Source organism: Phoxinus phoxinus (genome assembly GCF_949152265.1).
Source record: "Phoxinus phoxinus genome assembly, chromosome: 16".
NCBI lineage: Eukaryota > Metazoa > Chordata > Actinopteri > Cypriniformes > Leuciscidae > Phoxinus > Phoxinus phoxinus.
In genome coordinates this window covers 11414344-11442121 of record NC_136891.1, presented here as the reverse complement: position 1 = coordinate 11442121, position 27778 = coordinate 11414344, and the positions used below count along the sequence as shown (strand labels likewise).

The following is a 27778-nucleotide window of genomic DNA, read 5'->3' as shown; positions in this document are numbered from 1 at the left end:
AACGTTTCCATTTTAATTTATTTACGTATGCCTAAAAAAAATACAATTTACATCAAAACCTCTTGGTTTATGCAAAATTTCAGCCAAACCAGTTTACAGTAAGACAGCTTGTGCATGCAAACCAAAACAATAAAATTTTACTCAGGATACTCCTTAAACCAAATTTCTGTACACAGAAAATCAAAAAGATGGGCATGCATATAGTTTAAGAAGCAATTCACAGTTTGGAAGCCATTAGAAAATATAACGTTTTGCTGCTTCTAAAGAAAGAGCTCTAAAAACGATCCTGGGCCATTCTTATTTGCATATCTTTTGCTACATGCAATCACATGTACAATATGTACATAAGTAGACACTAATTCATTCTTATCTATTTTACAGTCATGCAGTTATAAGAGAAAACATGATAGTTTAATATGTCATTATCTTTCTTGACTCAATTTCGTTCATGTTGCTTTTAAAACTGTACAAAACATGTATAGTTTTCTCTACTGTGCTTAAAGAGATCTTTACGTTGAGCTGTGTGTGCAAACGGACGCATCTCATCATGTTAACTGAAGAATAATGAAACTTATTCTTGTCAGATTCCTCCCATTCATTTCATCCATTCTTACTGTCTGCCATCTTTTAATCACTCCACATCTGCTTCATCCTCCTCAGCTCCAGCGCCACACTCCTTCACTGGCAGCAGTCCATATTCATTGAGGAAGGCCTCTACATCAGTAGCAAAGAACTCCTCGTTGAAATGCTGCGTAACAGCCAGGAAGTTCCCCAGCAGCTCTCCAGCCTTGTACACTAACAAGGTAGGCAGAACGTCATCTGAGAAACGCTCGCCAGCTCCGGTGGCGGCTGCTCGAATGCGGCAGAATTTCACACTGGTATATTCGGAGGCCAAGCAATCCATGCAGCTGTTAAGCGCATCGCACCCCTTCACTCCATCTTTGTAGATGTGCACCACCACCACTGTGAGCCGGTGCTCCTTCTCAATGACCTCTAGAAAGGCCTCGCCACTGTCAAGGTCATACACAGTCTCGAATTTGGGCCCGAAGCTCAGGTGCTCGTGCATCACCTGCATGCATTGCTTGCGGTACTTACGCAGACTTTTTTCATCATCTTCCTTTATTAACTCGTACTCCTGTGCGCTCATCTGGGAAGGGAAAGAAAAGGAGGGAAATTCAAAGCTTGCAGAGTTTTGGGAGTAACTGCATTTATATTTGGGAGCAAATCCATTCATGTAAAGAAACTTTGACCCCACTTATTACAACCTAATTCAGAAATGCGTAGTCTTTTTTATTTTTTCATTTTGAAATCGTAGTCAAAAGGGACAACCTTGCGATTGAATCCACCCACACAACCGTCTTTGGGTTTCTGAGGGGACGACATCTGTCTTAGCAGCTCTCTCTTGCTGGGAGGCAGAACCTCCTGGTCCATGCTCTCCAATTTAAATTTACGCCAGTCATTGATGACACCCTTTGGGCCTAGAGATGGTTGGAGAAGAAAATGAAACTGGATTACATCAATACGTAGACAGCCAACCATAAAGACAAGCTATATAGCCTACTATAGTCAGCTCAGTTTTAATGGTGGATGATATCAGATCAAGTCAGGTCAGACATATTTTATAGAAATGTATTTTGTCTCTATGGTTAAGATGGGGGGTGGGGGAATGAGTGAAATGTCCACAAACTGATGTCATTTCAATAATTCAGTTTCCTGCTTCTAACGCAAGGTTTTCATGTGTGCACCAATCTTTGATTTATACACAAGAATACCGTGCTTAGGAAGCTTTTTTGTCAGGTAAACCTCTTTAACCTTAAACATTTTCTGAGATTTTAAGTTAATATTTAAATTACATGGTTCTCTGATGTCGGTAAATGGTCACATGACGAGCAGGTAAACAAATCTTTTTAAAAAATGTAAACGTTTTATTTTGATTGGGTCTATTTTAAATGAATTCATTTTTATCATTTAATTAATTATTAGCTTTTCATCAACTCACAAACTCCCTGCACTTCTCTCACAAACTTGAGTTTGGGAAATCCAGGTGCAATAAGTATATATATATATATATATATTATTATTATTTTTTGTTTTTTTTTCTGTTCCCATTCTGCATGCTTTTGATTCATTAGATCACTTCCCCTACCTTATGACACGTTAACTTTACAGTCTCACGAACAATAAGAGCCATACTGACCTGTGTGAGTTACCATCACTGGTTCCTCGTCCACCATTCTGTCAGACATTTTTATCTGTTGATTATCTGTGGGAAAAGATCAAATCTTTATCTATATTTATCACATCTATACAAAATAAATCACATTCTCAGATTTTTTTCAATAAAAGGAACAAAAGTTATACGTTTCTGAACTACTATCTTCTTAACAAAGAAGACAATAGACATATTAACAGTTATTTTCAGGCTTTTAAGGCACTCAAGATTCATTTAATAAATGTATTAAATTCTAACAAAGTATAGCATCAAAACTACTTAAGTTGACATGTGGACAGTGTCTCTGTGTCGCCAAACCTGATCACTCTTTCTTGGAAGAAATAGGTTTATCGGGATTAAGAAGATTAGATTACCCCATGATCCAATTTGTTTGCACGAGTGGACGTCGGCGATATGATGTCATGGAATGACAAATTAACTGTCCTCGATTAATTCAGGACATGCATCAACTCCCATTTCAACCCTGACACTTTAAATTGGATTTAGTCGGTTTACTTTTTTGTCTTTTTAATGCACCTTACTATTTGATTCTACAAGCAATACCAATAATAACATTACATAAAAATCTTACATACCACCTTGATGCCAATATTAAAATGACCAATATAGATAATTGTTTGTGTTCAGATCAGACATTAAACTGATTCTTTTTTCCCACTTCAAATGCGTGCATGTCACCGCAGCAGATTAGCAGCTTAATACTAGAGCTTAAGAATCTTCATTTTGCCCCGCTAGCCTCTGACCTCACGCCCCCGCAGCACCAGTACCTTTCACTACTCTCAGTAAATCACAATCGCTAATTGAGATTACAGCTATGATGCAATTCCTCGGCTCAGGTGGCGACCGTTAGAATCCTGTCAAGTAGCTTTGGAGGTTGCTTCAGTTTTCCTTGTTATCTTTTTTTATTTTAAACTTTGACGGTTGTTTTGAGCACACAGATTACTCTTTGTTAAAAGTTAAAAAGCATGATATTATCACCACAGTCTTTCATTTCAGTTTGTGTCTTGGAAAATGGTTTCTTAAGATTCTAATCTTTCCTTTAAAAAAAAAATATATATATAGGGGGTTCCAGGATAGGACACTTTTCCCCAGTCATCTCAATTGCAAAAATTGTCCCAATAATCCACATTTTCATGTTTAAACGTTTATGATTATCGAACATTAAATTTGAGTTCCTCAAACACTGTTCAAATTTGATGATGGAAATAAGGCTTTGCAATACTGTTTTTAGGCACATTTATTCTTTGTTACTTTATCAAAGTCTTTCTGAATGTTTTTCTTTCAGTCTGATCTGAATCTTTAAGTCTTGTTGAATCATGCAGAATAATACACATGGCATGAAAGTTTGCATACTTTTCTAAGATAAATAAATCTTTTTTGTAGACAATGTAGACAACACTACTGCTATCTACAGTACATCAAATCATCTGAGACAACCGCTTAAAAAAACCCCAGCTCAAAGGCTTGCTTTAGATTCAAAAACAGGAATTCTGCTGTAACTTTCAATGTGTAAGTCAAAGTGTTTTTTTTTTTTTTTTTAAGTTTCATGCAATCTATATGGCTGTTACCTTATAGATACAAAAATATGTTCAGGCCTATGATTACATAGACTTTAGTTAAATAACACTGTGACTGACTTAAACCTGTAAAACAAAACAAACAGGAAATTAAGACTATATAAGATGCATATAAGCATGAAACTGAATAGACTTAAAAAATTCTGTGACTGTATGAGTAAATCAGTTCTAATCTGCAAAATTAAAACGTTTGCCTGCTCACCTTTTTTTGTACCGTCCGAGTACGTCCCTTCAGTGAGCTAGCCTTCCGTGAGCTGTTATGTGGTCACTATCACCGTTGGCTTGTCCTTCATGCTTTTTTGAGTGTGCATGGGGAGGGCACAAAGAAGCTTTTCTAAGTCAAGATACTTTGGACAACTCTGTGCTGCAGAAATAGCACAGGGAACTTAAGAGGATTTAAGTGCAGTAATTGGACACTGTTTAGAACACAACCAATGATAAAGGTACCATAGCTGAGAGAGGAGATTGGTAAGAGTACAAGAGGATAAGGACGATATTGAGAATAATGTGGGGAAGAATGAGGGAAAATGTGAAAAAATGATGCTGAAATGTAAGAAAAAGGTTTTGGTTTCTGACACTACATCAGATCTGCTTGCATCTAATCTTAACTTATAAAGAGGGATAGCATAAGTGTTTTGGACACTGCAGTATTTTAATAGTTCTAATGCTGATGACTGTGAGCCAGAATGTAACTTAAAGTTGGTGAAAAGGATAACAGAGATTGAAGGATGTAGAGATTGAAAGGGTTAATTTAGCCCACTCTCTCTCTTTCTATCTACTATAATTTAAAAAAATACACACTACCGTTCAAAAGTTTAGGGTCAGTATGATTTTTTTAAATAAATGAATGCTTTCATTCAGAAAGGAGACATTAAATTGATCAAAAGTGACAGTAAAGACTTTTACCTTGTTACAAAAGATTTCTATTTCAAATAAACGCAGTTTTTTTTAGCATTCTATTAATAATTAAAAAAATGTAATCATGGTTTCCACAATGTTTTCAACATTGATAATAATAAGAAATGTTTTTTAAGCACTAAATCAGCATATTATAATTATTTCTGAAGGATCATGTGACGCATGCAATATGCATTAAATATGAATTGTAGTTACTAAATATTGGAGGGACGGATGGGTGGATAGATAAATGAAGAGAATCTGGGTAAGTGAGAGAGACCGAGAGATAGGAATATGGAGATGAGATAAAGCAGCACTGAACGTTCTGGCTCATTGAATGTAAACGCACAGATGGTACATAAATAGGATTGGCCTCATTAGTGCAAAAAAAAAAAAAAAAAACTTTTCAGCCTAACTATTCCTTGCTGTATCCTTCCTACTGATATCACAAATACAAACAAAAATGATTTAGATTAACTCAGTCACTGACATGACACATCATTTTATTACTTAAACACAAAAAAACATTCTTTTATCATAAATACAGATTTTGACTATAAATAAAGTGATGTATTATTATTATTATTTAAATGTGGTTATTTTTTTCAGGAATTTCAAGTAAAATGTAGAAAAGCATGATGTGCTCATCTTAAATGATGACACATTGAGCAATGTAACAAAATACACAATTTCGACTGAATTTAAAAAAAAATACATTGACCTAATTGGGGTCTTTTAAAAAAAATGCATGATATTTAAACCATATGGTTTATGAAGACATGCACATATGCCATTATTTATTTTCTTTTATTTTCCTTTCCTTTCATTTTCTTATTAATGTAATTCAGGGTGGGAAATTAACTTTTTTGTCCACCAGCCACAGTGGCTGGTGGATGCCCAATTTGACCAGCCACTTATATTTTTTACCAGCCACTTTTTCCGGAATTCAAATTGCAAGAAAGAAATTGCTTTAATACGTTTTTTATTTATTTCAGGGTACCCCCAGGATCCTCCAGCTTAAATTCAAGGCTTTTTAAGACCTTTTTAATACCATTTCAAATTAAATTCAATGCCAACTTCGTACCCATTCCAACATAAGTATGAGGGGAAAATATCAAATCTGTATAAATTTTAAACCCTGTAAAATAATTATGTAGGCTACTATGTAGGCTACTTGAATTAAATAAAACATTTTATTTAAATGATCAGTCATATTTAATACATACGCAACAGCGTTGTAGTCCGCTTGGTGTGTGTAGGCCAGTGTTCATTTTGGCAACCATTTTTGATTCAGTCTTAGTCTTCATCTTCAGACGAAAATGCTTATGAATGCAAACTTTTAGTCATTACTTTTAGTAAACTGCAGTTACTTTAGGTAGCTATTTTATATGTAGTCTTTAGACAGAAAATGTCATAATTATTCTCTCTAGGCCATTCAATTAAGCTTATGAGAAATTATTTACATTGCACTCTTTAGCAGTAGCACTTGTGCAATTCTACATATCCCTTTTCCTAAGTTCCTCTCTTCCACTTAGACTGCAGTCACACCTTTTCCATTAAGGGACAATATTCGCCCCCTTTAATAAATGTTTTCATTTAATTTTTAACCTTTATAATACCTTTTAAAAAGAAATAATGCTTTAAATAAAACAATGTTCAATAAATATGCAATGTTAAAAAACGTTTTTAATATTAATAAAAATATTATATTAAAATAGCCAGTAGGTGGCGGTCATCGAGTCATTCATTCATTGAATCTCACGATTCGTTCAAAGCCACAGATTTCGTTGCAAAATAGAGCAATAAGCCTGACTATACTGTTTTAAATGCAGTACATCACTTAAATGTTACCCTTTTTTTTACTGTTGTATAAAATCAATGTCACATTTGAAATCGTGTGGATATTCGGGAAACATTGCATTCTTGCTCATATAGCCTATGATCAACATTAAAACACTGCTGGATATCAGCCTGCATTTTGATCGCAGATTTAGTCGCACAAACAGCGCAAGCGGCTCGTGACAGAACACAGACCGACTGAATGACACTTTAATTTAAGTAGAAAATCTCAAATAAAGATCGCTGAACTCCAGCTTGTCTGTGTTTTCAGATCATCCGCGCTTCAGCAGTGTAGAGAGCGCGCGCGCATGGTTAAAAATAATTTCCCTTTCTTCTGCACCAGCTCAGCTCAGCTATATATAATGTTATACACTTTTTATTTTATTTTTATTCTCAGCTTAGCTATGTATATAAGCAGTGCCGTCGCAGGTGGGGTGCGAGGCCCTGTGCAAACTTGAAATGCGAGGCCCTGCTCTTTGATGTGGAACAGTCACGCATAACTGTTCTAGTTCTATTGCACGCATAATCTCGCTCGACTCGCTGCAATACGTTTTTATCAAGTAGAATAATACAACATAATCATGAACATAGTCTGAGGCGCCGCAATAGGGCAGGCAAGACGGACTATTGCCTGGGGCCCCGCATTTTAAGGGGGCTACCGAGGGCTGATAATTTAAACAATCAGAAATGTAATTATATAAAGACGCAGCAACATCTCTGCATCCCCCTCAGTTGGGCCCCTCTCTCGCTACGCTCGTTATGCTTTTACCTTTTTCAAACTGGAGCAGCGCTTACTCGCTGTAGGTAGGCCTAGAAAATGCATGATTTTATTTGTTAAACATGAAAAGGAATTATCCGTCTGGCATGGCAGCTCGCTCTAACTTTAACCTAGATAGGCCTTAATGTTCGCTAGTATAGGTGCATATCCAAGTGATTGTGCGGAGACGTGGAGCGCGCACTGCGGCAGGCGTCGGCGCGAACACTTTCATTTTCCTATCAACAGTGGAAACAACTTTAAATAGGCTACTCAATCTTTTCTGGTCATACAGAAAAGAATAATGCATCAGTCGCAAGTACTTTTATTTGTGTAAACTCTCAACAACAAGAAAACGTTGTGCTTTTATAAAATAAAATAAAACAAACAGGGCCGAGCGCATCTCAAAAATGCGCAAACTGGAGCGCGTCTCAAAAATGAACTGAAACACAGTGTATAGCCTCAAAAACATGATGAATATTTCGATATAAAGCTTTAAATGTCCGCTTTTAAACGAAAAAATTCAAATCGAAAGCAAATACCGGCTGATTAGGCTGTAATCCATAAGGTGCATTTCTCTCTAAAGGCATATCCACTTTACAGCGGAGATGTATATAGATATGTTTGCAGCCGACACTGATTTAAAAATATATATTTTTTATTAATAAACAATAAAAATGCCTCGTTATTTTTTCAGACATATTATCATTAGCCTGCTTTGGGGCAAGATTTATGCATGCGCTTGAGCGCGGAATAGGCTATTCCTCCATGCACTCAGTAGCCTATTTAAGCAGAAATTAATATAAACGTGAGATTAGTTGACTAATTGCTTAAATGAATGACTAGGCTACTAGTCGACTATAAAAATCTTTATTCTATGGAAATTCTAATCAATGCATTTAGGCTAGTTGACATTTATTTCGGCTAATTAGTATCCAGCTCTTTACGTTAAATTAGTTGAGTTAACAATTAGTTAATGAACTAATAAAATAATAAAACAAAGATAAAACAAAGATTAAATTAAGATGCAAACTATATATTTCTGTATAGCATTACATTGCGTGTTCCACCACAAAAGACAAAATTAAAAATAATAATAGTAATAATAAAAAACGCAAGATTGCGAGGCCCCCTAGTGGCGCGAGGCCCTGTGCGGTTGCACAGTTCGCACCAGTAGTATATTCCTGCACAACCGGAGGCTGCAGTTTTAGGACCGCAGTTTTAGGACCACAGTTTTAGGACCCTAGTTTTTTGTGACAGCGCCACCTACCGAACTGGATGATATAGCGGCGGCTGCTGTTTCAGGACCGCAGTTCTAGGATCCAGGTGGTTTAGTTTGTACATGGTATCAAGATCCACCTTGATCCTAAGTCTCATTAGAAAATATATATATATTTTAACAAATAAGATTATGGAATAGAATAGCTCCTGCAGCAGGTGGATTAGAGCAAGTAGCATCAAGCTACACGACACAATTTAAAATATTAATATTAAACTTTTACTTAAAGCTCACTTTAAACCACCATCGAGTAAGATAGGATATTTGTACCATATTCCGGTCGCAGTTTAAAATGGTTTTAAGTCATAAAAAGATGTTGAAATATGGTATAATAAAGCAATTTATATGCAGCTAATGGCTATACTTGCTTGGCAATACTGTAAACATTCTTATTTCATATGAAAATACCTAAAATTGCACGAAAATCACACACAAACCACATATACTCCAAATCATGCATTTATTAGCTTCTTGTTTCAGGTGAAGAGATGTGTCTTAGCTTTGTTATCACGGATAACAGGACCGCGTCATGCAGAAGAGCAGGATTATTGTCACGTTGAACCACGTGAGATGATTGACAGCTGTACAGCGAATGAGACTTGCGTACATTACTGACGCAAATCAGGAAGAGGAGACCCAGATTTCTCTGTGTTCGCTGTTTGAGTTTTATCATTAACACTATCGAGTCTTAAATCTTTCTAATGATGCTCAGTTTGTCCAGATAAAATAAGTAAGAGTGTGATGTTTTAACGAGTAATGAATGTTGAACAACAATCTGTTGTGATCAACAATGTGATCTTTTATCTTTGCCGCGAAAGGGGTTAAATTTGTGTTTTTGGTAATCCAGTTCTGTAGGTGGCGCTGTCACATTAAACTAGGGTCCTAAAACTGCGGTCCTAAAACTGGGGTCCTGAAACTGCAGCCTCCCGTTGTGCAGGAATACCCTTCTCGTTCGCACAGCCTATGCGACGGCTCTGTGTATAAGTTATACAGTGTTTAACGGTCTCTTCAGCGCCGTGACACGCAGCGCTGAAAACCAATCAAAAGAGTTACTCGACAAAAGTGTATTATTGTTACTTAGCAACCGCATTCTTTGACAAAGGCTGTCCAATCCGTACAATGAAATCACTCGCAGCATGTGTTTATTGGTTACTACTTAATACATTCAATGTTAAGTCAATGTAAAGACGCGTTTATGCGCGTCTGGTGGTCCTGTCCTGGTCCCTCGGTGGATGCTAATTTTTGCGAACTGTATTCGCTTTTGGTGCGAACGCAGCATTATTATAATCCACCCGCCACTGTGGCTGGTATACACGGCAAAGTGACCCGCCACTTTGAAAAAGTACCCGCCCTCGGCGGGTGGCGGGTGCTAATTTCCCACCCTGATGTAATTGAGAATGTAATGCGTTCCATGGAGGTATACGACTTGAAATGAGGAGTCAACAATGCAATGATTCTGTTTTTACTCACACTTTCTGTCTTTATCTCCCTGTCAATGACTAAGAGGAATTTCTCCATGTTTTCTGCTGATCAAAGAGTGGTTTGACAAACCTAAAGTGTGGGAGGTGAACTGTAAGTTATTAGTCATTCGAGGTAAAAGTGGCTCCGTTTCTGCTCTTGGAGATACACACCCATATCGGGATCACCAGCAGGTGAGAATGCACACCGCCACCCCCCTTCAGTAGTTCAAATGGTTTGTCATTGTAACTGGGTGTGGTGTAAATGTAAACCCCGTTAGGAATACCTATCAGGGCTTGCCATGGCACCATCATAACAACAGGGAGTTGTGACCGCAGGTTTTAGGTGATACCTGCTATGGGTGGTCTTCTTCTTCTTTCCTTGCGTTTGTCCTGTATTGGCCCTGCATGGTCTGCTTACCTGCTAGGAATGGACACACAACTCTTATTTAACGATATGAAAACTTTTATTTCACGATAACCATATATATCATGATATAGTTATTTTGTGTTATTTTTATCTAATTTCTGTTATTAAAAATAAGAAAAAAGAAGCAAATTACAGACACCAGGACAAATACACTATAACAAAAATATGTATATGGTAGGTTTATTTAAAGGGCACCTATTATGGAATTTTGAAATGTACCTTTCATGTAGTGTGTAACATAGATCTAAGTGAACAAAAACATCCTGCAAAGTTTGAAATATGAAAGTGCACCATATATAAAGTTATTGTCTTTCAAAAGTAAGAGTCGACTCTGAGTCATTTTTATGAATCGTTAGAAGACAGAAGCTTTTTCTCTGACTAGATGACGTCAACTTGTAAAGTTATTTGAATACGATACGCTCACTTATTGCGCTCCAAGGCCAGGGAAAACATCATGGCGACGAGACGCTGTGTTCTGAAGTGCGACTCAAAAGCCAACTTTTTTCATCTGCCCAAGGAGGAGCATTTGAAGACTAAGTGGCTACAATTCATATATACAGCTATACCACAGAAGTATAGTCCGAGCCTTGTGCTTTGTTCGCGCCATTTTGAAGACGATTGCTTTTTAAATGCAATCAAACTTGGATTCGCGAGCCGGCTGATATTGAAGGAAGGTTCATGTATTTGCATCAGCTTCCTCCTCCGTATCACAACCTGTAAGTGTTATTAATAATTGTTGCTTTTATGTTTTATGTAGCATGCTTAATAATTATTTTGTTTGTTGTGTAAGCACCGTTTAGCTTCCAGGTCTTCAATGACAATTGTATTGAGAAATGTGAAGTGTTTGTCGTTGTTTTCGGAGTTGTCTTAAAGAATAAAGTAATACCTCGTAGAAACGTAACTGCATTTTTTTATTTATAAAAATGTTATGTTTATGCATCGGGCTAATGCAAACAAAGACTGATTGTGCTTTTACAATATGAACTCTGGGCTATGCTCGCTAACATAACATTAAATTCTTTATCTTATTTTTATTTTTTTACTACAAACTACAAAGCAGTGGACTATAATCATTATTGTAACACGATTTAATTGATAAAAGCATCATTGTACTCCGTGTTAAACAATAAGTATTATCTATGTAAACACTGCTGGGTCATCTGACCAATCAACGCAGATTAGCATCGCGCAAAGGAGGGGTTTGGAAAAATGAGTCGTTGAACGAATCATTTGGGAGTCGGTGAGCAAATCAGGTAAAAATAAATGCATATTATACGAAAACAAAAGTGTTTTTTGTCATTGCATGCACGTAAAACTGTTGTTGGGGACTCCCTAAACAACATTAGGAACATTTTAAATGTCATAATAGGTGCCCTTTAACATGTAGTTTGAATTAGTACAAAAAATTAATAACCAAATGTAAAATTTTTAAATATTGCTGATATTACTAACACAAATTGTTATTATATATATAAAAATAAAAATAAATTCTGCTGTTGCTTGACTCGCCTGAATTGAGCTTGCGGTTACTGCATATAATGTAGTACAGAAGACTGGGGAGGTTTGACTAAAGGGCCTTTTCAGGGCCACCCACACATGCAAAACAAATATTAAAGCATAAAGCATTTTTACCCATGAACCAAAAACATGAAAAACCTTGTATTTCTAAAAAACAAAAACAATATATATCAAACCGTTTCTCATTTCTCTGTAAGTAGAAACTCAAATGACCAGAAGGTACATGGACCAAGAGCAGTAAGATATTTTCTCTTTTGTTTGATTCACATTAATGACACAGAGCAGCAGGTAGGTATATTAGGCTGCGGTCACTTTAAGACCAGATGCAGAGATCCATTATACTGATACTGGTTTACACCCAACTGTTTACTTTCCCTTGAGAAATAACTGGTTGTGTTCAGTTTACATGAATGCTCCACATGATGGGCATTTTGAATTAATTGTATGTGTATTCGACCATTCAAACGCAATAATACGTGAAAGAGTCATCGAACATTCGCGACCGCTTCTGAGAGACGCAGGTTTCTGTCAGAGCACTTTAGCAGTGAGCCAGTCAGCACGAGCACCGCACCAAGTTCCTTTTCAGGATATATTGTGCTTATAACCCTTTTTAACTTCAAGCACCGCTCTTTAAATTCTCATCCATGCATTTTATCACTCTGAAGTGTCAATAGTGGTATATATTTATATACCGTGATATACACAATATAGCAAAATCTCAAACAATATATATACCATGGATATATCGTCATACTCTAATACCTGCAATTTTTGCAAAGCTATTCATTGCATGAATGTTTGCATACGTCTGAGATATAGCTAAGTGGACTATAGGTAATGTTCCCCTTTTAAGTCACTTTCATAGTTTTAGTTGTCGCTATTTCTGGCCATTTATTGGCTTAACAGATTAAAGGAATATTCCAGGTTAAGGAATATATGTGACCCTGGATCACAAAACCAGTCACAAGTCGCACGGGTATATTTGTGGCAATAGCCAACAATACATTGTAGCTATAGGTCAAAATTATCGATTTTTCTTTTATGCCAAATATCATAAGGATATTTAAAGAAATAAGAGATAAGATCATGTTCCATGAAGATATTTTGTACATTTCCTACTGTAAATATATAAAACATTTAGTTTTGTGAGTGGATGCAGCAAAAGCGTGAACATAAATGGACAAGTAGAATCCAGATTTTCCATTTCCAAATGTAGTCCTATCCTAACAAACCATAAATAAATCGAAAGCTTATTTATTTAGCTTTCAGATGATGTATAAATCTCAATTTAAAAAAATGTACCCATGTGACTGGTTTTGTAGTCCAGTGTCACATATAAGTTAAGACCAATTGACAGCATGTTGACCACAATATATATATATATATATATATATATATATATATATATATATATATATATATATATGACTCCCCTCTTCTCATTTTTGGGAGAACTATCCCTTTAAAATTGTGTGCCCTCTTCTGAAACAATACAGGAAACACTCCCATTTCCTTTTTTACAAGCATCTACATGCAAACGAAAGCCAGTATGCACTTTAAAACATAGTGTTTCACAACCTGTCGGATCAACGTTACGAAAACCACTGACTCAGACTACAGTGGAGTTTCTATTTTCTACCTTTTCAAATGAATGAGGCTGCATCACAATGACCCACAAAGGAATTGGTTACACCTCTCTGTCCTATCAATGTAGCCTACTGTATATGGTCCTATACGCCCACGTTTCCATTTACGGTGGATATGAATGATCTGAACGCCCGATATTGCTTTAGAATAAGTGGTCAGAATTCCTCAAGGGCTCCTCATTTCCTCTGGACAGACTGAGAAGGGTAGGACTAACGTAAATCAGGTATTCCTGCATGGAAACGCGATGGTTCACTTTCCTGTTCTTCTTACACACCGATCTTAGTCATTTACTTTCTAAACTTACCCACGCTCATTCATAAGCTTATTATTCTTTTTGTCTGAGGTCCCCTCTCTCTGCGAGAAAAGTAAGTGACTCATGTAGCAGGGTCTCTTTACCGCCACCAGGTGACAGTACACGCACAGCAACCACTTCCTGTTTGATCTTAAACTGAAGAACAGATACAAACATCACAGAGACAAACTTTATTACACTGTAAGTTGTCATTTATCAGATGTTTGTTTGTACCCAAGAGTATCGAAAAGTACACTTATGAGGGCTGTTGGCGTTAAAGGGATTTTCTCTCAAAAATAAAAAATATAGGCTAGTCATTATTCACCCTCGTGCTGTTTAAACTGTTCGCAAACACACACAATTGTATTTAAAATAAGCTTGATATATTAAATACATACTTTTTTATACCACTTTTTTTTATATATTAAATAAGGTTTAGATGTCTGAGTGAAAATGTAATTATCATTAAAATTATTACTGTAACTGCCCTACAATAAGCTTTATAGCCATTTCTGTCAAGATCATATTTTTAAAACGCAGCTGAGCTGTGACGTCATATGAGGGAGACGATCTTTCGTGAAAATAACGAACTTTTTCATCTTATATTCTGCCTTTAGGTATCGAAAAACATACAAAACAATACATCAACTTGTCAAACGTGTATTTCCCCTCACTATTTTGTGTTAATCAAAATTAAAAATTTAACCTGACATACACACTTTAATTTAAGTCGTCATCGTTAAACTTGACATCAACTGTAATGTTAGCTCTGTCTCCATGGTGAGTTCATGAGAGAAGCCTGAGTGATCTGTGCCCGTATTTATCGAGCTTATCAAAGTGCCATTAGTCTTAAGTGCTGGGAATTCATGAATTTTATTTTACTTCTACTCCAAACTTAAGAATAAAAGCAATTTATTACATTTCTTAAAGCTAAGAATCACTCTTACTCTCCCGGTTATTTAAGACAGCTCGAGAGAGGTCTCTCAAGTGGTTAGGAGTTGCCAGCAGAGCAGGGGCTTGTGATGGCACTGAGGAGACAGAGACGTGCGCGAATCTTTCAGGAGAAAACGTTTTTGACGACGAGCAGTTAACATAATCAAACGGTATCATTTGGACAGAGCAGGCATCATCTTTGTCAGCGCTGGTTAATGTTGGGAATGGATGAACTTGCCCTTGATGAGTTGAATTACCCCCCCAATGCAGCGCTTTTTTGCACTCCTTGTTTTATGCAATCTAAAAATCCTTAAAGAAATTGTTTATATGAAGTGTCTGTTTAATTTGTGTTATTTTATTCATTTAATTCCTTTCTGCTTGTTTTGTGTTTTTAGGCAAGACTTTATCAATTCAATTAACTTAATAAATGACAATTAACTATCAAAAACTATCACGCATTAATTACTTAAATTCATTAAAACTGAAACTATATTACAAAAAACTGACCCGAGATCTGTTAAAACCACATATTCGAATTCGACACTGGTTCACGTGTTCACCAGATTGACCCTCTAGCTTTGAACCATCAGAATTCAATCACGTGACTTTGCCAGTTTCATCAACGCTATCTCACGACCAATTCGTACATATTTGTACGAGTGATTAAAAGGTGGCTAATTCGTACGAATTTGTACGACCTCACTCATACGAATTTGTACGATTTGTCTAAACCCACGTGACGGTTGGGTTTAGGGGCGGGGTCAGGGGTAGGTCATTCGTATGAATTCATACGATTTTGGCAAATCGTAAAATATGTACGATTTAGCAAAAAATGTACAAATTCGTACGAGTGAGGTCGTATGAATTGGTACGAATTAGCCACCTCGTAAAATTCGTACGAATTGCCGTGAGATCGGGTTGGTTTCATAGGTGCTCCGAGCTACTGTGGTTAGAAACAAAAGTTTTCAAATCTTCATGAAGAAGTGTTTCGAGAGTGCCCATCACTACATTGTTGCGCTTCCTCAATGAATGATGAGTGAATAGCCTAATACATTTTAGTCTGTTCATCACGCACATTATATGGCTTCAGAAGAAATGGACTATAGCTCACAAGTCGTCTGGACCACTTTTATGGTGCTTTTGTTTGTTTTTTTGAACAAAACTGGAAAGCTCTTGTCTGCTTTCACTGAATAGAAAAATCTCGCACAGGTTTAGAAAAGCACGAGGATGAGAAAAGGATTAATGACAGAATTTTTAATTTTGGGTAAACTATTCATGAACATTGTGCATGAACTATGTCCTATGTGCATGAACTATGATGATCATTAACCATTACCGCACATTAGCCCCAGCATCATTGTCATAGAATGATTGCACTTCAAAAACATGTTTTGCCACAGGTGTTTTATGACTGATTTACCCGTTTCGCCTAAGCCTCAGGGGAGACGTGAAAATACAGCAATTAGACAGCTGTCACCTACACATTTAGATCTGTTTAACCTCTGCAAAAGGTCAAAACATCCCTGTCATCCCCAGCTCTTAAAGGGGTAGTTCACCCAATAATTTAAATTCTGTCATTAATTACTCACCCTCACGTAACCGTAAGACTTCCATTCATCTTCGGAAAAAATAATGAAGATAATTGTAATAAAATCTGTCCCTCCATTGACAGCTACAACTACCACTTTGATGCTTCAGAAAGTTCATGAAGTGAAAAGATCATAAAACTAATCCATATGAATTGAGCGGTAGTCTAATTTTTTTCTGAAGAGTCTTGATCGCTTTATACGCTGAACAGATTTAATTTAGGCTTTTATTCACATATAAACATTCAGCAACCTACACATCAGTTATTTTAAATAGAAGCTCAAGCTTGCTCGTTTAATGTGTGAGAACCAATGAGGTTAATTCTCGTGTTACGCAGCACAATTGAGCTTCCTCAAGAACCAATGAGGTTTGTTCTTGCGCGTCAAGCAGGTTCGGTTGACCTTCTGGTTTCGCTGATCAATGTTTATATTTAAATAAAAGCCTAGATAGGGGTTATGCGCAACATTCTTCCTGGTTCTACAAAACGGGTATAACTACTTCCGGCTGTCAGCTACTGAGGTAAACACAGCGTACTAATAGCAATCTTGTACAGCCTGTGTTTACAGGAGCTACCCATACTATCAATTTCCGATGTACACCGTATTGCCAAACGGACGTCCAGAGCCCCGAGTACTCTATTAGACAAAGGATTTAAGTTTTACGGCTTTTTTTTGTTTGTTTTTTTTTACTCTAAAGTTTGATCAGAAATAAGAATGTTATTATAATAAGAAAAAAATTTACAGAAAATTAACAGTTACCTCAGAGATCACCGCACCTCAGAGATCTAATACCGCTGCGGAAGTGAAAAGTGGAAATGCTTAGCCCTTTTTTCCGGTTCGAACGCTGGGCGCTCCGCATAACCCCTATTCAATCTGTTCATCATATGAAGTGATCGAGACTCTTCAGAAAATTTTGACTAAACTACACAATTCACATTATCCTTTAATATAATCGAAAGGTTTTGCCTTCATTTTTTTTTTAAAACTGACTAAATAATATGAATAGCTGTATGTGAAGAAGACTAAGAAATATTGATCTGGTATTTTATAGAAGATTGCACCCAAATACTTACATTAGTCTCGGATGATCTTAACATGATAAGAATACACCCACGAATTGACTTTACAAAAGCTTATTACCAAATACAGTTTGTCATGCCTGGATGTGAGTTGTATGACGTAGGTTCTTGTTTATGTGCACTTGTGTTTACATGAGCACATATGTGTGTGTGTTGACCTTTAAGAAGTCTTCATGATTCGTCAAGCTTGTTTTAGTGTTTTGTGCATATCTTTGGTTGTGTTTGCGATGACCAATAAACAAAATAAATCAAACGCAGTCTTGCCAGCAGCAGCCAACCATTTGCTTCAACTAAAAATGTTGTCTTCATGCCACCTGCTAAACATACTGATTTCTCTTCTCAGAGCCTCCTCAAAATGTTTATATAATCTAAATCAGTTTAGTCACCCTGTTTACATGCTGTAAACAAATGAACAAGTTAGTGTAAGTTACTCACCTGATAGTTCAGTTTTACCGCCATACCAAACCAAAAATTACCAACATTTCATATCAATTTTACTCTGTCTTTGAGACATATGTGAGCGAACACAAAAAATACATCTTCCAGATATAAATGCAGACATCAAATAGACATCTCTATGATGTACGTCGTGTGCTATAGGGTTAGTAATTTAATATAATTGAATAATATAGCAAATAATATTAGTCTATTGTCTTAAAATACATCAAGAGCTATAGAGTTCTGGGTAATGGGTCATTTTTGCACTTAAGCGCCTGATATTTAGAGGATGTGTCCGTTATTGACATGCATTTTATGTGGCAGCTTAAGCTATGACTATGTAAGGATGCTACGCTGACCTGTGTATCAGTGTTATGGAAACATTCCCCCTCATACAAACAGAGTGAGGAAGTATCAAGGAAGCTGGTGCTGTCCCTGGGTCTCAAACAAAACCTCTCTGTTTCAGGGTTTCCTCTTGTAACTAAGATATCAGTTGTATCAGACATGTAGTCTGTGGGAAATTCCCTCAAATTTCTTGTTTAAGGAATTGGTGGCACTTTCACACTTTGACTCCTCTCTCCCCCTCCCCCTTGTTTGGGCAAATACAGCCAGGTAGTGTTGTTTTTAATATATGATCCAAATGGCTGCGTCAATGCCATCCCATTTTGGTTTAGGGTGAACGTAATGATAATTTTTCATCATGGAAGAATACACAATTACAGTTTTTCTCGATTGCTTAAACACTATAACCAGGCTTTTGAACTAAAATTTCAAAACCATAATCCCATTTATCAAAAAGCACACCCATTTCACTAAACTATAAACACAAATCCCTTCATTTCTCATTGCCTACACAATGTGGTCATTTAGAAAGCACTAGTATTCCATATTGTTCACTCAAGTCAGCACAGCTTCAGCTCAGTTAGCACACAATTCCCCAGGTGGAAACACTAAGAGTCAAAACTTAACACACATCTATCAGATCCTTCAATAGATAGATAAAAGGGCCCGAATCAGTTTATTGAGTTTTGGAACAATGGATCCAGAAAGACATGAAGAAAGAGGTCGAGGAGGGAGAGGAGGAGGAGGAGGAAGGCTAAGGGCAAGAACACAAGTAGTCTCGGATGAAATTCAAGCCACTTTAGTTGACCATGTCCTTGTCCATGGTATGATTATGAGGGAGGCTGGGCTACGAGTAAGGCCAAATTTAAGTCGCTTCACCGTCGCCTACAGAACCTTCAGGGAGGTGTGGTGGCAAACAACATTCTTTCACCGAATAAGAGACAAACATTTCCAATTTTCTTTGATGATGTTTATTTTCTTGCAAGAAAAGGCCAACAGTCGTACAGTCTCACACAGACAGTGAGGGGAGGGCATCCTTTCTTCTTTATAGTCTTGACTCACAGTATGTTGTCTTTCTAGGCCAATGATGGTATTTCAACCATACGTGGAACATTCTTAAACTTGTTCATCATGTATCCTTGAGTGGAGGCCCTCCTGTCACGCACCAACACTCTTTACCATTCCAATACAATTTCATATTAGAATAAGGTTTGTGTGTGATCTTTTACTGTCATAAGATGGTCACACACATCTTACTGTAAGTAAATATAAAACATTTTTTAGAAGAGAGAGTAAACAAACAAACAAAAAAAGAGTGAAACAGGAAAGAAAATGTCATTATATAGATCAATGGTGTGTGTTGTACTGTGTAGTACATGAATGAATAAAAATATGCAATGTATCCATTGGCTGTGTCTTTTGTGTTCATCATGTGAAAAGGTTTGTGAGGGGGGAACCACAAGCAACATATCGTACCAGTTTTGAAAATGTTGTTTTGAATTTATTGCACCAGTGTGTAAGACTATGTTGTAGTGTGTGTGTTGTGAGGGCTTGTGTGTCCTGTCTGAGGGCAAAGTTTGTTTTTTCAGCAAGAGTGAATGGTTTTGAGTGTAGAGCTTCATTTTGACCTGAAAATAGGATGTTTGGGGAATTGGGTTAGATGTTATGGATTTGTGTTTACTGTTTTGAGAATACAAGGCATAGTTTCAAAAAATGTGTTTAAGCAATCGAGAAAAACTGTAATAGATGATTCGATTCCAATTTAATGGCATTTTATAGCTTTATCAATGTTTGGGACATGTCTAAATAGAGTTTAAAATCGCGATGTAACAGAAGTAGCGACAGATCTTTGGATTGTGATGCACATTTAAGTGAAACAGATATCGAAAAAGAAAAAAAGTAGGGCGGGACATGGTTCTATCCGTAAGTTGTTGATAAGATGGAGCTAGATCTAAATGAAACATTGAAGATTAACTGATTGGACCAACATACTGGATTAGTCCAGCATACTGCCGTTTCACCTGAAGATCAAGTTATGTATTTTGGTTTAGAATTTACGAGATCAAAAATGTATTCATTTAATTTCATGCTGAATTTAAAAACCTGATTTGTGAAATTGTGCTTATGTAATTTGCTGGGAATGTAACCTGAAGCTGTCCCTCAGTAGGGGCTAGTTAGGTCGAGACCACTTGATGGCTTGTAGTTACTGATACATTTATATTCCTCATAAATAAAAATAAATAAAACATCTTTGTTTGATCTGTAGTTTTGCAATAAACGTTGTGCTTGACAAATGCACTCAACATAACACGTAGAACTAAGTGTAGGCCTATGTGTTGACCTAAAATGAATGTGACATTGTTGTTCTCCCAGTGACTTATTTTCCAAATTGATGTATGAATAGGGATTCCCTTCTCTTTGTTAGATTAGAGATCAAAATTTCCAGTTTCAGGTGACTGATCACAAAATTGGAGATGCAAGCCAAATATTAGCAATTAAACAGTCACAATCAGATCTGAGTATGTGTGCGTGTCGGGGTGTGTGTGCATGTATAATTATTTGGACGAAAAGCCCAGTAGCTACGTGAACATTTAACATTTTAATTAACAGTGATTTTCTGTACAGTCATCTAAGGTTCTGACCTGATCTGCCAGAACTGTTCAGTCATTCCATGAGAACAGACTCCTAATTTACTGCTATATGGGTTTAATAAGTAATTTGATATCATTCAAGTAATAGAAAAAAGGCTCCAAATTGATCAGAAATAAAATGAGCAATCATGATTAGGAGTTTTTAACTGTTTGTTAAATTAATTGCACTCATTTGAAGATGGTTTTGTGAAGACAGAAGGCTTTTTAGATGATAGATTATTTAGAAGATTATTTATAGATTATTTAGAAAAACATTGTCCCTGTAACAGGAGTTTTTTAAATGATAGAATAACAAAAAATATTGTACAGTTTTTATTTTTATTTTTTGATGAAAAACAGGGGATTGTTGTAATGCTGTACAGTGAGAGATCTGCATAAAGAAGCTTACAAAAGCACACAACAATTTCCTTTTATGACTCATATACCTTTTCTCTTATTAATTATGTATATGGCCTGTTTTTTAGTGTAAATTCATTGCAATTGTTTAGGCTTTTTTTATCACCTGAATTTGTCTGATCACTAAGCACTTCTCAACAAACCGCACTATTTGGGGAATCATTCCTTTTCATATCATGTTAAAAATTAAAGGATATTCAAATATGTCAAATTATTTTTATAATGGAGCTATAGAGGTGACTAAGTAACTAGAGACAATAAATTAATTTTCCTAAGAAAGAGTATGAGGAAAAGGTGTGCCATTGTTAATCTGATCACTAATTGCATAAGAAGCTAGACAGAAACTAGTCAAGCGGTATGTCTTTGTTGCAATGCCTCATTCTTGCCAATAAAATATACACTAAAACCTATACAAACTCACTGAAGCATATTATACTGCATACTGAGATTACTCCGAGGTATTTAAGGTAGTGTTTCATGCCTAGAGGACAAGGGGCCAATTGGCAATTTCAAAATAGGAATTCTTGGGAATCAGATGTATATAAACATACAGTTTTAAGAATTGTCTTTTAAATTTGAATACATTCTTTTGAAAATGTTCCATAGCAGTGGTGACAGGTATGTGTGACTAATCAAACACGCATTCGGTTACTGCTGCAGTCATTCCATGAGAACAGACTCCTAATTTACTGCTATATGGGTTTAATAAGTCATTTGATATTATTCAAGTAATAGAAAAAAGGCTCCAAATTGATCAGAAATAAAATGAGCAATCATGATTAGGAGTTTTTAACTGTTTGTTAAATTAATTGCACTCATTTGAAGATGGTGAAGACAGAAGGCTTTTTAGATGATAGATTATTTAGAAGATTATTTATAGATTATTTAGAAAAACATTGTCCCTGTAACAGGAGTTTTAAAAATGATAGAATAACAATGGGTCATTTTTGTAACTTGTGTGTGTTACTAAAACTTGTGTGTTAATACTAGTAAACTTTAAATGATATCATTTCCTTTCACACCTTGAACATGCCGTTTTTCTGGATTCCATGAGGCAGAAGAATAAGAGCAAACGCATAAATACATTTTTGTAGCAAAGCCATTTTGACATTTTAGTGTTATTCTTTTCATTGATTTCCAGTACACCTGCCAGAGAAGCATTACATTAACAATATAAGTAGAGTAATTGTCACAGGTGGCTCCAGTGAAGTGTACGACGAAGGAGATTACACGGAATACTCAGGAGATCACACAAACACAACCACTTTAACATAAGACGAAACCGGACACTGAACAGAAAGAACTCAAGGATTAAATACATAGGGAACGTAATCAAGGAGAACAGAAACGGGTGTGTGGAAACTAATGAACAACCAGGGAAACTAACTAGGAACTCAGACAAACAGAATGAAAACCAAACCAAAACATAACAGAATATACACGTTACAGTGTTGTAAAATAACAAACACTAGCTAGCTTTTCTTCGGCTCCACATCTTTGAGTTAATCTTGAGAGAATCATTAATCATGTTATAGGTCTTATGGTTTTATGGAGACGCTGGCAGTGGAATGGGGAAAAACGTCTCGAGACGCTTTTTAAAAAAAAACTGGAACTGCATTTAACTTGAGCGCCACATTTTTATAACGGTGTGTCATGCGCGAGACACTGCAAAAAGCCGCAAGACGCGAGCGCAACGTTATACACATCCGTCTAGCTTGTGTTTACATAGAAAAACAATGGAAAAGTAGAGCATTGGAATGGAAAAACGTGTTCTGTGTGAACCACCCCTTTCTAATATGATTGGCATGTAGTCTGATGTAGGCCATGCCATAGGCAAGAAGAGTGGCGAAGTAGCAAAGTGTGTGATGTGGCAGTGTTGTGACGTAAAGTGGATATTGAGACATGCTGGTTTCTCTGCTGATGTTGTGCAAAGACTGTCTGGTCTAGAATGAGACACTGACCAGGATTGATATAGCTGGAAATTTTGAATGGAGAGGTCCATTAGTAGTAGGGTTATCATGATACTGATGCATGTGGATGTCATAGTTACAATGTTATACAGGTTTTATGACCAGAATGTCTCTACATGAAACGGGCCCTGAGATCACAACATGCATGGGAAAAAAATGTTTATTTAAGAATGAAGGAAGACATTTTACCAAAGAACCTTTAACTCATTCATGTTTTTGGTTGGGTTTTCCCTTTGTGACTATAATATCCTCATTCCTGTAGTTCCTGACTCAGAACATTAATCTGAAACATGCTTAAATAGCACTGACTGTAATTATAAACACTATGATTTATTGTGCCAGGTCTTCTATTTAAAGTCTTACAATATAGCTTTGAGTGAGGACTGACATTTAATACATTATTCACTGATGATTCTGATGACTTGCGAAAATCAATGTTGTTTTACAATAATGATCTCAAACGGCTTGTGGCAGTTTATGTATACACATATGCAAGGCCAAGATTTTCAGATTCACAGAGAGAATTACATTTTTTTAATGAAAAACTGAGGAAAAATGGCATAAATGCAGATAAAATGCATAAGAATGTGGCTATGCATTATGGCACGGCGTGGTTTAATGTGTTTTATTTATTTATTGTTTAGTATGTGTTTGTAGAACATGCCACTGTACAATTGTATGGCTGAAATGTCAGTAAAGCAAAGTAAACTAAACTTTTTATTATTAGGTCAAGTGCATTTTTGGCAAAGTCCCTGGTTTAATCTGCTTTTATATTTATTATCTTCCGTTAAGGAGACCACACAGAGAACGAAGTCTGGAATTTTGTTGAGATATAATAAATTCTGAGGCAGTTCAGGCCAGGGCAGCCTGAAACTTTTATAATTTTAAACAAGGTTGTATTTTTCTGTCATTTCAAAGGGAAAAGTATAGAATTACATGTCTGTATGTATCTAAGATTGATGAAGAGATGTCTGTTACTTAAGAATGCCAACTTCCTGTTGTGCTTAAGTCTCATTTCTTTTTTTTAGTTGTGCTAGGAAGTTTAAAGGAAACCGGAAACTTTTGGATTCCGACATGCGGGGTGAAGTGTGAGCAGCATTTGCAAAGTAAGTATAAAGATGGCTCTCGCTCAAAATAAACATACAGTACCGGTCATTTTATAAAGAATATATTATTCATCTTTCAAGATAAGAGGGATTAATCCGTAAGGCGCAGATGGGCTTTGTGTGGCTCAGATTGCCTAAACTGGGAATTTTTGCTTCTTCCTTCAAGGAAAGTGAAATCATTCTGAGTATGTGAGATATGCATGTGCAGACACTGGCACACTCTCCTATAAACACAGGCATCCGGGAAGGTTCCTACCCTGGGTCCTTCTTCACTGTCCTCTTCATTTTTAAACAAAGATATTACAAGTTCAAAACAACCATAGACACGCAGTGTCATCTGACCCAATGAATGAGGCGAGTGGCACATACTGAAGATGTTATATATTTGTCTCTCCTTTTATGGTCTGAGAATGTTTACAGCATTAAATGGAGGGCCACAGGCAGTGTGGCACACTGTAGTTTCAGTATTGATGAGTTAACACTCTGTCATCTTGCTCCAGGACCCAACTTAAAGCATTTTTATAAGCACTACCTCATATGTGTCTGATGGATGGCAAGTGTTGACAGGTTTATAGTTTCCAAATATGTTAATCTACATTCAAATTCCTTTACAATGTGTGTGCTACAGTGTTGAGATTGTAATATTAGAGGGTAGTTTTAATATTAGAGGGTGAAGAATAACAAATTTATTAAATGTTTAATTTAGGAAAATGCAAAATTGAAGAGACTAATGTTATCTAGGGCAGGTTCCAAAACCTGTAATACTTCATTTCTCATCACAATGTAAATCCCTGCCCCTAAATGAATATCAATTGAATGTACACTGTTACAGTTCAAACGGTTTGAAAGAACTGCAGCCACGCTCAATAAAGAATTACTTCTGCTTGAACGTGATCCAAACGTCTCCTGGTCTTTGGTTAGAAGAAGGAAAAGTTTCCTACAAGGGTAAAATTAAGATTTTATTATTAGAGGGAGATTTTAATATAAGAGGGTAGTATACATGATATAATCACTCTCATGTTGTCAATGGGGTCAATGTGTTCGTGGGGTCTGTGGGGGTCTGTGTTCGTTCGTTCATTCTTTTTTGTTGTTGTTGGTCCATGCAATGAATATGTTGGTCCATGCAATGAATGGGGTCTGTGTTCGGTCGTTCATTCATTTTTTTTTTTTTTTGGTCCATGTAATGCATATGAGTGTTATTTTTGACCCCATTGACTTTCAATGTAGGCTACAGACAACAACAACAAAAATATAAATATCTTATAAGTTAAAGGCACACCGCGGACTTTGTGACCTAAAACGATTCATTTATTAAGTGGATGTCTTCTTGACTTTTATGACAGTGCTGCGGCGCTTGTGGCCTCTAGGGGCGCTATCCGTGAAAGTTACAGGTCTAGCGCCCCTAGTGGCCAAAAGTTCGGCGGTTTGCCTTTAAAGTAAATGATGACAAAATTTTCATTTTCTTTTTGTGAACTATTCCTTAAACATGTAATGTGGCTCATGGCGGTTGTCGATAGTTTTTTACCCTGAGAGCTCATACACTGTAAAAATTATATTGTAACCAAAAAAATGACAAAACAAAGATCAAAGAGTATGTTAAAACATATTATTGTAGCATGGTAAACAAGAAAATACTAATTCATCTTACTGTTACATTTACTAGCAATTTCTGAGTGAAAATAATTTCCACACCAATTTTTTTTTCAGTTAAAAAAGATAATTGTATTTCTTGTTAACGTGAATGTTGAAAAGTGCTTCTTCCCCTGACTCTATTTCTCTCTGCCAAGTTCTCACACTGGGAAGTGACCAGGGACCGGATCCAACTGCCCCTCATTTTCATCACTTGTCAAATGGCACGTATCTCCTCTCGAGCCTCACAGCCACACAGGCTTTTCTCGATGGCACGTCCCCTGGCCAGTGAAAAAACCCCTCTGCGTACACTATCAATCGCTGAGGAGACAGTCTGTGCTGAGGCAATGGAAACATGCGCTCCACAATCTTCCCTTCTGGCCCGCGGTGCCAATTTTATGCCAATTTATCACAGAGAATGGGAGATTGTCCTTTAGTCTGCCCACAGAAGTGAGCTAGATGGAGCTCATACAGTAAAGCTTTGGAAAATCAGAGATGACCAGAAGCACAAATGCAAAGTCCTAATCACTTGCACAATTATGGGGCCTAATCGGACGCTTCTCGTCAAAAGCTTTACTCATTGCGAGGCTTCTCCTCACTTTGATGTGGTCAGTGGTTCAGTTTTATGAGAACTGACATATCTACAGCTGTAGAAACAATGTGACGAGAGCTGGAAGGGGTGCTTACTAAAGCTTTGGACTTTGTAAAGTAAAGATTATCTCTTAAGGCCATTGCACACTGAGTCCGAAATTCGCATCCGAAATTTTCGCACGTTAAAAAATAAATACGACCTCACGTTATGTCAATCATGCTTGCACACTGCCTCCAAAACTTTCGTCCGTCATAAAAAAAATCGAAACGGGTTCGATTTTCTGCGTTTTTCGCATTCGTATCAAGCAGTTTGAATGGTGCTTTGACAATTCAGAGCCACCGAATCACAAATACGAAAAAACGCATACGAAAATTTCGGACTCAGTGTGCAATGGCCTTTAAAATAATCCTCTGTTTATGTCCATCATAAAAAAGACTATCAATTAAGATAAGAAACGCATAAATTACGAAACGCATAAATTACGAAACGCATAAATTACGAAACGCATAAATTACGAAACGCATAAATTAAGAAACGCATAAATCGCGTTTCAAGTCGCAGAGACTTGAAACTTTGAGGGCTGGTAGTAGCTCAGACCGTCTGCGAAGTCACCAAGGCTCGCCCGGATCGGCCTGGCGGGGGCGCTACAGCCGTGAAAAGTATGAAACTCATAACTCCTAAACCGTTAGGCTCACGTATCTTATATCTTTGGAATCCTTGGCTTAAGACGAACAAAATACATGCCTCGGATCCGATCTAAAAAAAAAAATTATTTAGAATTTTATAAAAAGCTACTTTTGCTAACTAGTCCTAGGTTTTTGGCATGATCGGAACCAAACCAGTGCAGCAAGATTCTCTGGAGTCTGATGGTCAATAATTATCAAAAAAAGTACAAATTTCTTTGATACCTGTCATGGCGCTGCTCTATGCAAATAGGGCATAGTCCGTCAGCAGTCGTGACGTCACATTGCTAGAATCTACAAACGGCTTGTTCTGAGACTTATGAATATGGGGATTAAAAAAGAGGAAAGGATTGTAATGTCCGCAACACTGCTACTAACTCCCATATTTAATAAAATTGCAACGTTTCGACCCTACTGGGTCTTCTTCAGGCAAAATTAAAAAAGAGGACT

The 27778-nt window shown here is 36.7% G+C and overlaps 1 protein-coding gene and 1 long non-coding RNA gene across 2 annotated transcripts; one reads left to right on the top strand and one right to left on the bottom strand.

Moving 5' to 3' along the window:
- pdcb (phosducin b) lies at window positions 1-4154 on the bottom strand. Its single transcript, XM_079583672.1, has 4 exons — window positions 4014-4154; window positions 2198-2265; window positions 1330-1478; window positions 1-1147 (listed from the first exon to the last, which is right to left on the bottom strand). The coding sequence occupies exons 2-4, from the start codon at window positions 2244-2246 to the stop codon at window positions 632-634; spliced, it is 714 nt and encodes a 237-aa protein (XP_079439798.1). The 5' UTR covers window positions 2247-2265; window positions 4014-4154; the 3' UTR covers window positions 1-631.
- On the top strand, window positions 661-25317 carry LOC306983344. Its single transcript, XR_013794339.1, has 3 exons — window positions 661-803; window positions 24347-24424; window positions 24591-25317. It is a non-coding gene; the product is annotated as an uncharacterized lncRNA (long non-coding RNA).
- The last annotated feature ends 2461 nt before the right edge of the window (window positions 25318-27778 follow it).